The sequence below is a fragment of the Aquarana catesbeiana genome, linkage group LG02, assembly GCF_042186555.1.
Source record: "Aquarana catesbeiana isolate 2022-GZ linkage group LG02, ASM4218655v1, whole genome shotgun sequence".
NCBI classification, from domain to species: Eukaryota; Metazoa; Chordata; class Amphibia; order Anura; family Ranidae; genus Aquarana; species Aquarana catesbeiana.
This window is the reverse complement of record NC_133325.1, coordinates 203,905,778-203,924,027: the sequence shown is the minus strand read 5'-3', so window position 1 is coordinate 203,924,027 and position 18,250 is coordinate 203,905,778. Positions and strand designations below refer to the sequence as shown.

Below are 18,250 nucleotides of genomic sequence, written 5' to 3'. Positions count from 1 at the left end.
GGGGGGGTCAGTGCTACAGTAACATGTTACACCCTGAAAACATGGTGGTAGCCTGTAAACATGTTATGAAAGGTGAACTTTTATTTTTTTTTGTATCCTAGAGACTCAGTGGGAGGCGCCAGATGGATTTCAAGAGAATGAGGACAAGTCTGAGGAGGTGAGAGGTGACACCATTATTTTCAATAACATTAAATGGAGAATGGGCTTTAGAATTTCTTTAGACCAGTGTTTCCCAACCTTTTTTCCAGTCGGGCACCCTTGAAAAGTAGGGCTGTCCGGCTGCGCAAAACAACATACCTGTACGTTGCTTTCGCCTCAGGGTCTGGGACACACGGGCGCCGCTGGCGACCCACTACCGCTGTGCTTTTTACTAGTAAAAAATAAAAATGCCATAAATCTATCCCATAGTTTGTAGACGCAAACCAATCAATATACGCTTATTGGGATTTTTTTTTTTTTACCAAAAATATGTAGAAGAATACATATTGGCCTAAATTTATGAAGAAATTAGATTTTGTTTTTTACTCTCTATTTGTCGGGGAAAAAAAAGAACATATTTGTTTGGGTACAGTGTCGCACGACCGCGCAATTGTCAGTTAAAGCAACGTAGTGCTGTATCGTAAAAAATGGCATGGTCATTAAAGAGGTGAAATCTTCCGGGGCCAAAGTGGTTAAGGTTGCCATTACTTCTTAATGGTACCCCACACATTGGCGCTTATTTGGTGTTTTTTCTGGTGCAGCACAATCAAAAAAAAATGGGTCAGGGGCTTCTTTCCCTGCATTTCTGCAGATAGGGCAACTTATTGAAATGCATGGGCTGCCCTATACGTGCTACGTGCTGCACGGATGTGAACCAAGGGCTTGTTCACATGTGAGTTTGGAGGTAGTAAAAACATGCAGTTGAGCTGTTTTTACCACCCGCCCCCCCCAAACTGCTTCCCCTTTAGCCGCAAAGGTAGCAGCTTGGGGTGTATACAACATGATGTGGCCATAGCTGGAAGTATAGCTCCAGGTGAATGGGGCTGCACTTCAACCATCTCGCAACTGTGTGCATCGCACGTGGTTGCGGTGTGGTGATGCTACATTTAGCGGGTTAAAACCAGTGCTGAGGAGGCAACATATTGCCTCTTTACCGCCTGTCCAATGCCTCTGAAAAGCAATCTGAACATGGATTGCTTTTCAGAGGAGCGGTAGTTTTTGCTGCGATTTATGAAAAGCCTAAAAAAACAGTTCTGATGGTTTAGGAAGGGGGATTCAGATTAAAAGTAGCACAAACACACATATAAACACACACACATGTATACAAACACAAGTGCACACGCACTGAGACAGATGCATACAGACACACACAAACACCTGTATAGGACCCTTATAAAAGTAGCAGTATGGTACCGTCCTTGGCACGGCTGGGTACTGCACTGTAGAGGGAGGCAGAGAGCACAGCACACACTCCCTTTGCTTTCACTTTGCTGAGAGTATTAAACAGTGGGATGAGCTCCATCACTGGTGAAGTACAGTTCAGTTGGGAATTGGGAGCACGTCTCCTCTCACAGCTTTTCTCTACCAGCATGCTGTAGAGTTCAAAAAGGCTGCCTTACACTGACCACAGCATAATGGTTCAGGCAAACAGAGGTACCTTTTATATTTTATACTATAGCTGCTGACTTATAATTTTAGGGCACTTGCTTGTCCTGGAATCCAGCGATGTTGGCACCCCAGCCGATGTTTCTGTTGGCTCCTGGGTGCTGCCGCCACCATTGTCTGTAAGGGAAATCGTCAGTGAAGCCTTGTGGCTTTCCAGCCGGTCCCCTACTGCTCATGCGCAAATCGCGCTGCACTTTTTGAATGGTCCAGCAGTGGGGAAAGGAGGAGGGGGGCCGAACTTGCGAGTGATCTCGCCACAGTAAGATCTCTTGGAAGTGGGGACAGGTACCTGCCAAATGTGGCACAGTGGGGGGGTGGTTGGGAGTCAGATAAGCAGAGCTTCCATTTTTGGGTGGAACTCCGCTTTTAATTGGCTTTGAGAGCTGTTCAGAAACTGCAAAATAAAGGCACGATTGGTTGATGGCGGCCTACCATGTGTCATGGGCAGCAAGAGGAGACCGGAAACGAGCATCAGCTTTATAGTCAGGAAGTCAGTAGAGACATGCTGGTGGCACTTTAGAAACCATAAGGTCAGTGGAGTGCCATAAAAGCACTAACGTGACATAAATCTTTCATAAACAAATGCAGGTCTCCTTTATAAATTCATCAAGTGACAAGATAAAGTCAGATAAGCCAGAGCTTTCAATCACTGCCACCTACTACTTCCATCTACCATTCCACACTAAAAAATAGGTGCATGTTAAGTGATCAGAAGCTTCCTTTTAAGGTTATATTCATTGTTCAGATAGCTATTTATATAGCCAACTGTAGACCTATTTTGCCAGTAACTTGGCTCTATATGGCAATAGATTACCCTTAGGGTCAACAGTCCTATAAAACCTTTAATAGTTTGTTTTGTGTGAGATTTTTACAGATTTGGCAATACCCTTGTATGGCAAAATCAGTTAATGCTCATTTATATGTACGTGTATGAGCTTTTCTTATATGATATATATTTTTTCTTTTAATAGCAAGCATCCAAATCTGTGTGGGTAGAAGGTGTATCTGAAGAGGGTTATACATACTACTACAATACTGAAACGGGAGGTATGGGCTTCTACCAATAATCATAGCCTATTCATTGCCCCGACTGTAGTAATTAAATGGGGTTTATTTTCTGCAGAATCCAGGTGGGAAAAACCAGAAGACTTTAATTGTGATCTTCCATCTAAAGAAGATCAAGAAAGTTCAACAGACAAACAAGAAGATACAGTTGCAGAGGAAGAGGCCGACAGCGTGGAGTTAAAACCTGAGACATCGTCAGATGAGTCCAGCCAATCAGAGGAAACCACATCAGCACCTTCAGTAACAAAAACTGCTAAAATCAATTTTCGGGTAAGACCACTGTTTGCAAGAACTGGTTATGGGGAAATAAGAGACTTTTTTTTTTCCCAACCTGGAAATTCTCAAATTCATATGATGACGTTGGAACGAACTCAAATTTATGTGTTATTGATGGCTTGGTTACCAGAAAAGCTTCTGGGTTCAATGGGGCCTACAACAAAAGCAATCAACGCATCCACCTTATATACTGTATGCTTCAACTGTTACCTGAGCACCCTTAACTTGACTGCCAATTCCACCAGGCCCCAACCTTCTATCTATGTATCCCTGGTTCAATTTTGTTATAAAGTGGCATTGGCTGCTTCTGCCTTATCCCATTCCCGCCGAGCGTACGCAGATGTGCGTACTCGACTTTCCGGGGTTATACCGGGTTGATGCCCACAGCTGCAGGCATCATCCCGGTACCGTTGTTTACAGCGGGCGATCGGCTATCCGAGTGTAACAACTGATGCGGCTAAAAGCCACTCGGCTGTTATACCGGGGAGCGGGAGGGGACTCCCCCTCCCGCCGCTCTTACCGGGCCTCCCGTGCCATCAGGAGGCCCGATGTCCAATCGGCTGCCTCTGGGGGCGGGCTGGAACGAAGCTGTGGGCGGCTTCGTTCCAGCCTTCTAATTGTAAATGCGGAAGCGACGTCATGACGTCACTTCCCGTTTACTCGGCTGCCAATGCCGCCGGTTTTAAAAAGATACACAGTATTCAGAATCGCCGTTTTCGGCGATCTGAATACTGTGAAGTGCAAAGGAGGGATCGGGGGTCTTTTAGACCCCCGATCCCTCCATAAAGAGTACCTGTCACCACCTATTACTGTCACAAGGGATGTTTACATCCCTTGTGACAGCAATAAAAGTGATCAAAATTTTTTTTTTTTTTTTAAACACAATTTATAAAAATAAAATGTATAAGAAAAAAAAATTTTTTTTTAAAGTGCCCCCGTAAGCTCGCGCAGCAAAGAAAACGCATACGGAAGTTGCGCCCGCATATGTAAACGGTGTTCAAATCACACATGTGAGGTATCGCGGCGATCGTCAGAGCGAGAGAATTAATTCTAGCACTAGACCTCCTCTGTAACTCTAACATGGTAACCGTAAAAAAAAAATTTAAGCGTTGCCTATGGAAATTCTTAGGTACCATAGTTAGTCGCCATTCCACGAGTGCGTGCAATTATAAAGCGTGACATGTTTGGTATCTATTTACTCGGCGTAACATCATCTTTCACATTATACAAAAAAATTGGGGTAACTTTACTGTGTGGATTTTTTAAAATTCATGAAAGTGTCCCTTTTCCCAAGAATTTGCGTTTAAAACACCGCTGCACAAATACCATGTGATATAAAATATTGCAACAATCTCCATTTTATTCTGTAGATTCTCTGCTAAAAAATATATATAATGTTTGGGGGTTCTAAGTAATTTTCTAGCAAACAATACGGATTTTAACTTGTAAACACCAAATTTCAAAAATAGGCTTAGTCATGAAAGGGTTAAATCCACTTCTGCTATTGTCTAAGCACCCTTATCTTGATTGCCACTGTGTAATTTCTGGAATTAGTAGCTCAGGCTGCTTATTCATCTTTGCATTTTTATTTATTTTTATTTTTTTTTTTTTTTTTTTTTTTTTTTTTGTTAGCAAGGTGGCCAACAGATAAAGGCTGCTAGAAGCCTCTGCTGCCTTTTCTGATTTCTACTAACAACATTTCTAATCCTTTTTTTTTTTTTTCTCCACCATTATCTCATTAGGCACAGCAGCCGTGAGCTTACCAAATTATTTTGCATAACGTCATATAATTCATAGCTTTGTAATACATACTTTTTGTAACACGCTTTCTAATTCCCATTGACTTAAAGTGTCACTAAACACAGGAGCCTGTATTCACTATATCTGGTCTCCCACAGTACACAGAACATGGAAATGCAATTATTTTATAAAATATAAACTGCTGAAAACCTTTTTTTTTTTTTTTTTTTTTTTTTCAATTTTTAGTGCAGCCTTGTGACTTCTTCTATCAGTGTCTGGTTGAAGCTTGTAGGAGGAGTTTTCATTCTCTGACTGTCCTTTGAGGTTGCAGAACCCCTGACCCTCTGTCTGGACAGTGCTGATCACAAGCACTCTCCCAAGAAAAAACAAACACTCTAGCAATACACACCAAACTGAGCGTGTGCAGCTTGTCCCCTAACCTTGGTTCCATCAGGAGATAGATTGGGGACAGTGGAAGAAGGGGAGGATCAGAAAAGACTGGATCAAACAGCCTTTTTACACAACTCAGAGGGTTAACCCCTTAGGTTCCACAATAAGTATTACAAGCATGCTTTACTGTATATACAGACTGATTTTACTGTTGTGGGATTAGTAACACTTTAAAGACTGTTTGGAAATTTCCACATTTTCAGTGGGCTTGAGGAGAAATAAAGCTGAACTCAGGTATTCTCTTACGTGCATACTTTTTTTTTTTAATTGGGAAATCCAACTTTATTGAACTTATATTCACAGGTAATTAACAAGCATTTGTCATGTACAGTGGTTAGAAAATAGCAATACATCTTGCACATTGAAAATACTACATTCCGTTTCTTGTTAATTTTGCAGTTAAAAAAGGACCTTTGGTAAGCGTGGCACCACATTCCCATACCGCACTCAATCATATTTCCTTTATTTCGCAGCCTTAGCATCCACCTCTCCCTCCGCCATATCATATATGCTGTTTTAGGTATAATATTGTTAAGCCTCTAAGTACATGTCTCTCCGTCTTCCAGCCATCTATCCCATACCTTCGAGTACTTTTGTGTGCATCCTCTATGTGTGTATATCCACTTTTTGTACGGTAGTGTATTGTTTACATCTCTTTTCCAGGACGACACTGTAGGGGGCAGAGTCTGCATCCATGCTTTAGCTATGACTTTCCTGGCTGTAAATAAAGTTTCATATATAAAGGTAGCATGGAACTTATCAACATCTGCATCAGGTAATAGCCCCAACACACATAGTCTTGGGTCCAGTGCCACTGGGGAACCCATTTTGTCGTGTAAAAATTTAATAACTTGCTCCCAATATGCTTGTAGACATGGGCATTCCCAAATCAAGTGGTAAAAGGTGCCCGGCCCATATGTGCACTTGAGGCATGTCGAGCTCTGTGATGGTTGGAATTTAGCTATCCTTTTTGGTGTCAAGGTTGCTTGATGAACAATGTAGAGCTGTGTCAATCTATCTGTGAGTTTAGGTGATGCCTTTTTGACATTGTGTAGTATTTCATCCCAGTCTGTGTCACTGATATCACCCACATCCTTTTCCCAACCTGATTTAGCCTTTTGAATTACTGTTGCTATTTTGGGGAGTCAGATAGTTTAGTACAAATTTGAAATCAGTTTTTGAGGTTCAGGACCCATAATTGTATCTAGGACCTGGGGGTGAGCAATAGCATTAGTGATGTCCCTGAGTTGGAAGCGCAGAGCATGGCGGAGCTGCAGGTATTTGAATAACAGGTGGTGCGGTACTGAGTATTCGTCTCTGAGGGATTGGAAAGTCTTGAGCCGTGTATCAGTCAAGACCTGGTATATTATTCCATATCTGGCCCATATGTGCGGATCTGGGAGGTTTTTAAGTTCTGGCATGTACTTATTAAGCCAAAGGGGGGTGTGGGAGTGTATATGCCCCAATTTAAGCCTCTTTAGAGTTATCCCCCATTTTTTCTGATGATGTGTTAGCATGCCTTCATTAAATCGAGGGAGTCTTTTACTCGTTAGTCCCCCTCGAAAAATAGCTTGCAGCGGGAATGACCCTTACGTGCATACTTACATTGGTTTGGACCAGTGTTAATATGAATAGCTTATACCTTAGAAACCACTATAGAAACTGGCAATTGCTGTAGTAGTCAGCACTACTACAGTGATTGCTACAATATTCCGGATCCTGTGCCAAGCATCTGCTCCACTTCACAGAGCACTTTGTATTATTTTTTTTTTTCAAAGACTATAAAGTATTCTCTGCAGGGGAGGAGAGGAGGGGCACTGAAGTCACAATCTCCACCTCATCCAATCATAGCATGCCTTGTATATATTGAAAAACACATATAAGGCATTCTGTGAACGGTGTCATTGTCAAGTGAGTGACCCCCTGTGATCGTTGTACAATGGGACAGCCACTTGGTACAAGATCTGGAAGATGGAGGCTTTCGCAGTGGTTCCTCGGGTATTATAAGATATGCATAGACCAGTGTAAGTATGCAATCAGGATCATACATGGAGTTCAGCTTTAAAAAGTTTGGCTGAACCCCAAACTTATCAAAAGTTATGGTAGTATATGAGAGAGTACTGTAAACATGTCATATTTAATATGACATGCCCGTGTTCTAATTCATCTACACTACAGGATTACGGGACTACTAGCTTGCAGCATAATTGTGTCAGAAGACATGGTTTGCACAATTTCTATGGAAAATTCTACTTAAAGGGTAACTCCACTTTTGTGGGGAGAAAAAATAGCAAATAAAGAAGAAATAATATAGCGCATACAATTGCGACACAAGTCATAATGTAATTGAATGTTTTTAAAAATTACCTTTCCTTTTCAATCTGCAGCGCTGTAATTTTCTGAAAATGGAATGCAATATGTTTACCTGGAGGTGTTCTGTACACAGAATGTGTACAGAATGCCCCCAGAAACAGAATTTCCTGCTCGTGTGCTTGGCTCACTAATTTCTTTCCCCAGAAGTCTACACTAAGATGCAAGTCAATTTTCAGGCATCCCCTGAAACTAAAATGTAATTTTTGGTTAGATACTCCCAATAGGTAATCACATCTAAAGGAATGCAGACCCTGCAGCTTTCCTCATTAGTGCCCTGAAGGTGCACAGCTGATAGATAATTATGAAACCATTCCCATTAATCCACTTCCCACATGGACACAGATAAACACACATGGATTTCTTTAGAATAACAAAAGGTAGGAATCTGCAGCAAAGTTTTAAAATCCTTGCAATGTACATAGATCACCCAGAGGGGAATGTTTTTTCTCAACAAAAGTGGAGTCACGCTTTAAACCTTATGCAATTACAAAATGCTGAAATATTAATGTCTTTGTGGACTTGTTTTTTTTTATTGCAGAAAATAGATCTATAAACACACCCATTGTAGGCTCCTGGATGTGGGCAAAATCAACAATATAACTTTGTGGCTTGCTCAATTTTAATTTATTAAAATTTGTGTTTAGAGTAAAAAGGATAAGAAAAAAGAAGATGAGGCTCCTGAATTGGATAGTAAAGAAGAAGACAATGAAGTCAAGCAGGATACTAAAGAAGATGATTCCCCGCAGGAGCTTCCCAGGCAAAGGCCAAAAAAGGCCAATCCATACGGGTCATGGGAGGAAGTTAAACAGGAGGAAGACCCATAGTAAGTAGCAATAGTAACCCTTTCGCTGCCACCAACATCTGCGCGTGGGGGGGGTTACACACTCCCAGCTGCTGTAGTCATGTGTGTAAATCTGACAAGCCAGCTTTCAGATGGAAGTGATCGGGCAACTGTATAGCCACCCGATTGCTTCCACACACCCTGGCAACTGTCGAATAAACAAACCCCCGATGTCTCATTGAAGAGAGCCTGTCACCAAGAAAAATTTACATGGGGGATTTTTGTCCCCAGTGTGGTGAAAAATAAAGTTTAATGGGGAAAATAAAAAATGTTAGAAATTTAAGTTACACCAAGACACTTAGAGACTGAGAACAGTGATAAATGGTGGTTGCGGGGGGGGGGGGGTTGGGGGGGGGGGGGTTACTGCGACGTTAAGGATTTTGGAGGGTTGAATCAATGATCGTATGCTGCAATTAGACCCCCTGCTGGAGGAACATTTTACTGACTGGATCTCCATGAACTTTAATTCAATACCTCTACTCTAAACTGATGACCTGTAGGCGCTTTTAAAGTGTCGCCTATTGAGAATTTAAGGTACAGATGTTTGTTGCCGTTTCCCAGGCGCACACAGTTTTAAGGCTTGACATGTTGAGTATCTATTTACTCAGCACTCGTCTTTTATATTTTACCAAAAATTTTGCGCTTAAAAAAAAACATATTTAAAAACAAATATCATGTGACATGCATATTTTGAATTGCCACAATTTTTTTTTTCTCAGTCTACTTTAAGAAAATCTAAAATGTTTTAGGGGTTTTAAATCTTCAGGTATAAAATTATTTTTTAAATGTGTGTAGTAAACACAAAAACTGATCCGGTACCAAAAGGGTTAATATAACACCAACAAGCTGTTGGGCTCAGTATTTTTTATCGCAACTACAGTGGGTTTAAAAAATAAAATTGAACTAAACAATTCAATTTCACTGTGGCTGTTGCCATATAACTCAATATACTAGTGCCATACAAATCAATATGCAACAAAAAATATATAATATACACAAAACTGTAAGACTCTATAAAGTGCTTGGTGCTCATATGGTAATAGAACAAAGTGCAATGGTGCTCCAAACTTGCAAAGTGTGACGTACCACACTCTCCCTTCGGTGACCCCACTCACCAGAAGCAATGGACCCTTGGCTTTGCAGTCTAGGGTCAAAAAGGGTGTGATCCATTGATTTGGGGTGTGTGGGATGGTTGCTTTATAACAGAAAAGATACGCCACACTTCATAGATGGGGAAACAGAGAAAGCATATAGTAAAATATCACTAAAATCAAATGTAGAGTGCAATCTCGGCCCACTTACAGGATGTCTGGCAAAAACAGGCATCAGTAAAAACATCTGAGTCCGCCGCTGTATGGCGCGTGTTCCACAGAGGCGGAAATTGTGTCAATGGTTAATGTGAACTGGAAGTACGTCAACGCGTTTCGCCCCTCCAGGGCATCAAAGGATGCCCTGGCGGAGGGGCGAAGCGAGTCAACGCACTTCCGGTTCACGTTAACTATTGACACAATTTCTGCCTACGTGGAACGCATGCCATACAGTGGCGGACTTGGATGTTTTTACTGATGCCTGTTTTTGCCAGATATTCTGTAAGTGGCACTGAGATTGCGCTCTACATTTAATTTTAGCAGTATTTCACTATGAGCTTTCTCTTTGTTTCCCCCATCTATGAAGTGTGGCGTATCTTTTCTGTTATAAAGAAACCCCTCTGGAGGAGCCTTTTGAGCAACCATCCCACAAACCCCAAATCAATGGATCACACCCTTTTTGACCCTAGACTGCAAAGCTGAGGGTCCATTGCTTCTGGTAAGTGGGGTCACCGAAGGGGGAGTGTGGCACGTCACACTTTGCAAGTTTGGAGCACCATTGCACTTTGTTCTATTACCATATGAGCACCAAGCACTTTATAGAATCTTATAGTTTTGTGTATATTATATATTTTTTGTAGCATATTGATTTATATGGCACCAGCCACCTTTGCACAGCTGCTGCAGTTTTTTCATTTATTTTATTTTTATTCATTATACTTTAGTACCTTTAGCGCAAGTTTTGAATATCTTTATTAAAAAATAAAATTGCCCACTTTCTGAATTGGGAAGTTGTAACATCTGGGTGGCTGCATAGGTTTCTTTTTAAGGCTTTTTCACCTGCTGATCCAGCCAGTAACATACCTCCTTGTCTTGGGGTGTCCCCATTCTGGATTAATTGGTAAAGCAGACACCTCTGGAAAGCAGTATTGTCAGTCTGGGTGGAGGGTAGCAGATTAGATGGATTTGACTAACAAATTACACCTGCATTCCAGCTAACACTTTATAAGCAGTTACAAGGGTTTTGTATAAATGAATAAAAGCTGATCATTGTTGTCAGTGTTTAAATGGCTTGTCTCGTCCCTCTAACTGCCATTCTTGCTGGATGGCTTGGTCTGTTATAAGAAGGTAAAAAATAACAGACTTAAAGCGGAGTTCCACACAAAAATGGAACTTCCGCTTTTCGGAACCCTTCCCCCCTCCGGTGTCACATTTGGCACCTTTCAGGGGGGAGGGGGGTGCAGATACCTGTCTAAGACAGGTATTTGCACCCACTACCGGCATAGACTCCCATGGGAGTCTACGCCTCTTCCCGTCCCCACCGCGCTGTCTGCTGGGAACACACAGCTTCCAGGAGAGAGCGGGGACCATTTGGGACGCGCATGCGCAGTAGGGAACCGGGAAGTGAAGCCGCAACGCTTCACTTCCTGATTCCCTCACCCAGGATGGCGGCGGCAGCTGCCGAGAACCGAGCAGGTTCTCGGCGTCCCCTGCCAACATCGCTGGACCCTGGGACAGGTAAGTGGCCATGTATTAAAAGTCAGCAGCTGCAGTATTTGTAGCTGCTGGCTTTTAATATTTTTTTTTTTTTTTTTTTTTTGGCGGTGTGGGTGAACCCCCGCTTTAATGGCCAGATCACCAAATAGAAATAAAGGGGAAAAGTCTAAAATGAAAACCAAGGCATCCAATGTATTTAAGGATTAGTATGGTGCAATATATTTAAAGGTTTGCTTATGAGTTTAGATGATTTAAAACATGTTAGCAGTGCTGCTAACTCCATTGATGTGCAGTGCTTCTTTTCTACGCTACACTAAAGATGGGATATTTTTGTAACCATCATAATTTTAAAATCTATATATTTGTTAGGTGAATTCCTGTACAATATAGCCAAATACAGAAAGCTCATTTGATGGACTGTATATAGGTAGAAAAAAAGTTCATCCAATTTTAATGATACATTTTTCTCACAGCGAAAATGTGGATTTAGAGCTTCCAAATGTGGAATATGATGAACCACAAGCTTCAGTACCTGACCTCCCACAGGAGCCAAAAGTGAATTTCAAGGAGAAGACCATCACCTCTCTTGGGGACACAGTAGCTGGGGCTTCTGTTTTCAAAAAAAGGAAGCTGGAAAATGTAAAATCCCGTAACATACGCCAAAGACTGACTGATCAGTAAAGGACTTTGATCAAGAAAATTGTTCTTTTTTAAACTGTATGATTGTAAGGATAGCACTTTTTGTGTGTTTTGTGTGATTGGTGTGAATAAATGCTTTTCTATTTTACTTTTATCATTTGAGGTTTTTTGCCTTTTAAAACAGAATGTCTTATTCAGTAGTTCTGTTTAAAGGGGTTGTAAAGTTAATTTTTTTTTTTTTTTTTAAATAACAAACATGTTATACTTACCTTCACTGTGCAGCTCGTTCTGCACAGAGTGGCCCCGAACCTGGTCTTCTGGGGTCCCTCGGCGGCTGTTTCAGCTCCTCCCCGCAAGCATTTACCACCTTAATGCGAGCTCCCTCGCACGGTGGTGAGTGCTTGCGGGCGCGCTCCCGTGATACAGCCGGCGGCTATAGCCGCTCACTGTATCACTCGGCCCCGCCCCCCGGCGCGCCGCGTCATCGGATGTGATTGACAGCAGCGCGAGCCAATGGCTGCGCTGCTTTCAATCCATCCACTGCAGCCAATCAGCGACCAGGCTGAGCTGCAATGAAGATGACGAGGACGAGCAGCGAAGATTCGAGGCGTCAGGTAAGTAAAACGGGGGGCCTGGGGGCGGTGGTACTGTCAAAAGTTTTTTCACCTTAATGCATAGAATGCATTAAGGTGAAAAAATTTTTACCTTTACAACCCCTTTAAGAAGAACCATCTTTAAAGCTTAAAGCGGTGTTCCTCCCCAAAAAAAAAAAATTCAAAGCCAGCAGCTACAAATACTGCAGCTGCTGGCTTTTAACAATCAGACACTTACCTGTCCTGGAGTCCAGCGATGTTGGCACCGCAGCTGATGTTTCAGCTGTCAGGATCTGCCGCCGCCATTGTGGGTAAGGGAACCCAGCAGTGTAGCCTTACAGCTTCACGCCGAGAACCCTACTACGCATGCGCGAGGACCCGCTCCTCTCTCCTACTGGCCCGGCGACAGGGAGAGAAGGGGGTCCCACGGTGATGTCACGAGCTGCGCCCCGGACTCCCGGAAGTGGGAAGAGGATACCTGTCAAAGACAGGTATCCTGCCTCCCTCCCCCCTGAAAGGTACCAATTGTGGCATCAGAGGGGGAGAGGAGTCAAATGAGCAGAAGTTGAACTTTTGGGTGGAACTCCACTTTAAAATGGAATTTTAGGCTCCTTTTGCAGGCAAAGCTATGTAAAACATTAAAATAAGTTTCTATACTGTTTTTAAAATCCAGTAATACACTGTCTCACCCTGCTCTGCACATGCTCAGTTGCACTCTATTTTTAGGCACTGTGCCAAATTTGTAGAGGCCAATGTGGAAACCTGTCATATGAGAAATGTGTAGGTTGACATTTCTGATCTATCTTTCTGAAAATGCTGTCTGCCTACCTGTCATTTGGATGCTTTAGCTTCAGGCCGGGTTCACACTATAACCCTCTGCGGATCGCACAGGAGCACTGTGCGTTCCTGTTCCCCGTTTCAAGGACGAATCAGGGCCGAATCTATGCCTGAATTCGGCCCTGAAGCGGAGCCAAAGACGCACAGCGTTTTTGTGCAGTGCGCTCCGCAACGGAGATATGTGAACCGGCTCCATAGGGAGCCAGTTACATTCTTCTGCTATGGGAATTGGATGTGCATCTAATTCACATAGGTGTGAACCCGACCTTAATGTTTTCCTTAGGTTAAAGACCCAGAGCAAGCCTAGAGACAAGGAGTGTCACTTGAATTTAGGGAAGCAACAGTGGGAGTGACGTGCTGCAAAGGACAGAATCTGTGATCAGGCAGATGCCACTGACTAGCACTGCCTGACATAATTCTTGACCACCCGTCTTCTGTTTTATTCTGCAATGGGATTCCAGAAAATGGCCTAGTGGTTAATATATTATAGTAGTTTTTTGGGGGGGTTGCAATGGTTTGGGGTACTTTAAAATGGGTTCGATTTCCACTAAGTGTTTAGTCTACTTAAATTAGAAATTTGAATTACATTTTTTTCCATCATGCTGCTTGTGATGCCTGGTACACACCACTAGTTTTTTTTTAATCGTTCAAAAAAAACGACCGTTCTGGTCGGAGCTGCTGTACTAACGATCCGACGTTAATAAAGCCATCTCCCCCACTGAGCTGTTGTGTTCTGACAGGGGGGAAGTCCCACACCCGCCAGAACACTCTGGTCCGCGTTCTCCACCAATGGCCGAGAGTGCTGATCGGGAGCCAGTCGGCTGATGGTTTTGCAGCATGCTTGTCCGACAGAAGCCAGCCAAACAACCGGCTTCTGTCAGACCGGGTGTTTCCCAACGTTCAGCCTGTGTGTACGAGGCTTGAAGGTTTTCGTCTATCCAGTTCACGGTGGTAGTGGTAGTCATTGTTTTGTAACATTGAAGTTTCATTCATCCAAATGGCTTTAATCACTTGAGGACCAGCAACATACCAGGATGATGCTGCAGGCATCATCCCAGTATAGTTTTTTTTCAGCCAACGGTCGGCTTTTTTTTAAAAGCATTCCTAGCTGCTAATTAGCCACTGGATTGTTTTTACAAGCAGCGGTAGATGACATCCCCCACACCTCCCACCACCTTCCGTGGCTCTCTTTGGCTCTTCTGTCCCACTGGCAAACCCAAGGATTCAGCTGGGGGTTCTACAAGCTGACCATAGAGCTAAACAGAGACCGGAAGGGCTTCAATCATCTCTATGGTATAGGAAACCAGAAGGGATGGAGCATTTCACCTTTTCCGGTTTCGCAGTTGTAAGCAAACACTTATGGGTTTGTCATACCCATCTTGGTATGCTTTGAAGCTTTTAACCACAGAGGAGAGATTTGGGGTCTAATAGACCCCAGATCTTTAAAACAAAAAAATACCTGTCCCTTCCTATTGCTATCACAGGATATTTACATTCCCTGTGATTCACAATAAAGGTGCTAAAAAAAAAAAAAAAAAATTAAAGCGACAGTGTTAAAAAAAAAAAAATAATAAAGTTGAGTATCCCCGTCCTTCCATGCTCGTTCGTAACGTTGAATGCATGTGTCTGTCCCACATACGCACAAACAGCGATTGCCCCACATGTATGAGGTATCACTGTGAGTGTCAGGTTGAGGGCAGTAATTCTAGCACCATACCTTCTGTGTAACTCTAAAGTGATAACTTTAAATGTGGAGAATGTCGGGGCTTGTAGATTTTCCACACACAGGCAAGACCACACTGATTTCAAAAAGTTACAGCTTGTACGGGGAACTTCTGCTGTTAAACGGACTTTTAAAGCTAGCACCGACGCCAGGAAAAAAAAGCGGCGTTAAAAACTTGATTTTATCAGCGTTTTGCATTGGCGTTAATGCGCATTTAGCCGCCTTTCTCTGCCTCTATTCAAAAACAATGGTTCCCTATGGGAGCCCATTGATTTAAATAGAAGTCGTATCATGATGATCTGACTTGTGGTGCGACTTGTGTGCTGAGGATCTTGAAGGGGAACAGCCCCTCCACCAAAATGGGAAAAAAAAAATTGGCGTGAGGTTCCCCCGCCCCAGGACGATACCAGACCCTTTGGTCTGGCATTGATATTTTAAGGGGGACCCCCACCCCAAAATCCATACCAGACCCTTATCCGAGCACGCAGCCCGGCAGGTGAGGAAGGAGGGAAGGGGCGCTCCTGGACCATACCAGGCCAGAAGCCCTCAATATGGGGACCCCCCCAAACACCTGTTGGTGGCAGTATTGGTGTAATATTCCTGTTGGTGGCAGTATTGGTGTAATGTTGCTGCTGGGGGGAGTATCGGTGTAATATTCCTGCTGAAGGGGAGTATCGGTGTAATATTCCTGCTGAAGGGGAGTATCGGTGTAATATTCCTGCTGAAGGGGAGTATCGGTGTAATATTCCTGCTGGGGGGAGTATCGGTGTAATATTCCTGCTGGGGGGAGTATCGGTGTAATATTCCTGCTGGGGGGGGGGAGTATCGGTGTAATATTCCTGCTGGGGGGGAGTATCGGTGTAATATTCCTGCTGGGGGGGGGGGGGGGAGTATCGGTGTAATAATCCTGCTGGGGGGGAGTATCGGTGTAATAATCCTGCTGGGGGGGAGTATCGGTGTAATAATCCTGCTGGGGGGGAGTATCGGTGTAATATTCCTGCTGGGGGGAGTATCGGTGTAATATTCCCGCTGGGGGGGGGAGTATCGGTGTAATATTCCCGCTGGGGGGGGGAGTATCGGTGTAATATTCCCGCTGGGGGGGGGAGTATCGGTGTAATATTCCTGCTGGGGGGGGAGTATCGGTGTAATATTCCTGCTGGGGGGGGGGGAGTATCGGTGTAATATTCCTGCTGGGGGGGGGAGTATCGGTGTAATATTCCTGCTGGGGGGGGAGTATCGGTGTAATATTCCTGCTGGGGGGGGGGAGTATCGGTGTAATATTCCCGCTGGGGGGGGAGTATCGGTGTAATATTCCCGCTGGGGGGGAGTATTGGTGTAATATTCCTGCTGGGGGGGGAGTATCGGTGTAATATTCCTGCTGGGGGGGGAGTATCGGTGTAATATTCCTGCTGGGGGGGGAGTATCGGTGTAATATTCCTGCTGGGGGGGGAGTATCGGTGTAATATTCCTGCTGGGGGGGGGGGGGGGGGGGAGTATCGGTGTAATATTCCTGCTGGGGGGGAGTATCGGTGTAATATTCCTGCTGGGGGGGGGGAGTATCGGTGTAATATTCCAGCTGGGGGGGGAGTATCGGTGTAATATTCCTGCTGGGGGGGGGGGAGTATCGGTGTAATATTCCAGCTGGGGGGGGAGTATCAGTGTAATATTTCTGCTGGAGGAGTATAGGTGTAATATTCCTGCTGGGGGGGGGAGTATCGGTGTAATATTCCTGCTGGGGGGGGAGTATCGGTGTAATATTCCTGCTGGGGGGGGGGGGGAGTGGGAGTATCAGTGTAATATTTCTGCTGGAGGAGTATCGGTGTAATATTCCTGCTGGAGGGAGCAAAGGTGTAATATCCCTGCTGGGGGGGTATCATTGTAATATTCCTGTTGGGGGAGTATGGGTGTAATATTCCCGCTGGGGGGGAGTATTGGTGTAATATTCCTGCTGGGGGGGAGTATCGGTTAAATATTCCTGCTGGGGGGGTTATCATTGTAATATTACTGCTGGAGGAGTATGGGTGTAATATTCCCGCTGCGGTGGAGTATCGGTGCAATATTCCTACTGGAGGGAGCAATGGTGTAATCCTGCTGGGGGGGAGTATGGGTGTAATGTTCCAGGGGGAGGGAGAGGGAGAGTATGGGTGTAATGTTCCTGCTGGGGGGAGTATCGGTGTAATATTCCCGCTGAGGAGGAGTATCGGTGTAATATTCCTGCTGGGGGGGGGTATCATTGTAATATTCCTGCTGGGGAGGGGGGTATCGTTGTAATATTCCTGCTGGGGGGGGTATCGTTGTAATATTCCTGCTGGGGGGGGGGGTTTCGTTGTAATATTCCTGCTGCGGGGGGAGTATGGGTGTAATATTCCTGCTGCGGGGGGAGTATAGGTGTAATATTCCTGCTGGGGGGGTATCGTTGTAATATTCTCGCTGCGGGGGAGTATCTGTGTAATCCTGCTGGGGGAGGGAGCAAAGGTGTAATATTCCTGATGGGGGGGGTTAGGGAGAGTATGGGTGTAATGTTCCTGCTGGGGGGAGAATGAGTGTAATATTCCTACTGGAGGAACGTCTGTTTAGGTTGTTCTTGTCATACGATGGACATGGCGAGGACTTGAGCCGCGTACACGCGATCGGATTTTCCGACGGGAAATGAGTGATGACAGGCTGTTGGTGGAAAATCCGACCGCTTGTACGCTCCATCAGACAATTGTTGTCAGATTTTCCGCAAACAAATGTTGGATAGCAGGTTTTAAAATTTTCCGCGGACAAATGTCTGTTGTTAGATTTTCCGAGCGTGTGTACAAAAGTTCAAAGTACAAACACGCATGCTCAGAAGCAAGGACGAGCCAGAAGCGGTTGGTCTTGTAAACTAGCATTCGTAATGGAGAATTAACAATCATGACGTGACAAATTATGGAATCTCGAAATGCAGCGCACATTCTCTTCTTCTTTAATGGGATAATAATGAAGCTGCTTTGCTGGTGGTACTGATGGAGTTTTTGCAAGCATCAAAGATACAACTCTGTTGGTGTCCCTTGTCAATTTTACATTGTATTTTTTTTAATGTATCTGCCTACCCCCAAACTGTCATTTGAAGTAAAACACATAGCCAAGTATTATTCTCCACAATTTTTTTATTGCGCATTAAAAAAAGAAAACAAATAAAATTAGACATGCTATCTTCCAATAGAACTTAACCTAAAAGTGCATTCTATGCATCCAAAAATATAACAAATAAAATCATTATTATTCAACCAAAAAATAA

The 18,250-nt window shown here is 43.9% G+C and overlaps 1 protein-coding gene across 2 annotated transcripts in view; it reads left to right on the top strand.

The window, feature by feature from the left end:
• Nucleotides 1–11,986, top strand: part of WBP4 (WW domain binding protein 4) — a 38,487-nt gene extending 26,501 nt beyond the window's left edge. For both annotated transcript variants that reach the window (XM_073614227.1, XM_073614226.1), the window contains exons 7-11: nt 102–157; nt 2,616–2,691; nt 2,768–2,979; nt 8,193–8,371; nt 11,667–11,986. In XM_073614227.1, the coding sequence (XP_073470328.1) occupies nt 102–157; nt 2,616–2,691; nt 2,768–2,979; nt 8,193–8,371; nt 11,667–11,874 (731 nt within the window). In that variant the 3' untranslated portion in view covers nt 11,875–11,986. The remainder of the gene's footprint in view (nt 1–101; nt 158–2,615; nt 2,692–2,767; nt 2,980–8,192; nt 8,372–11,666) is intronic.
• The last annotated feature ends 6,264 nt before the right edge of the window (nt 11,987–18,250 follow it).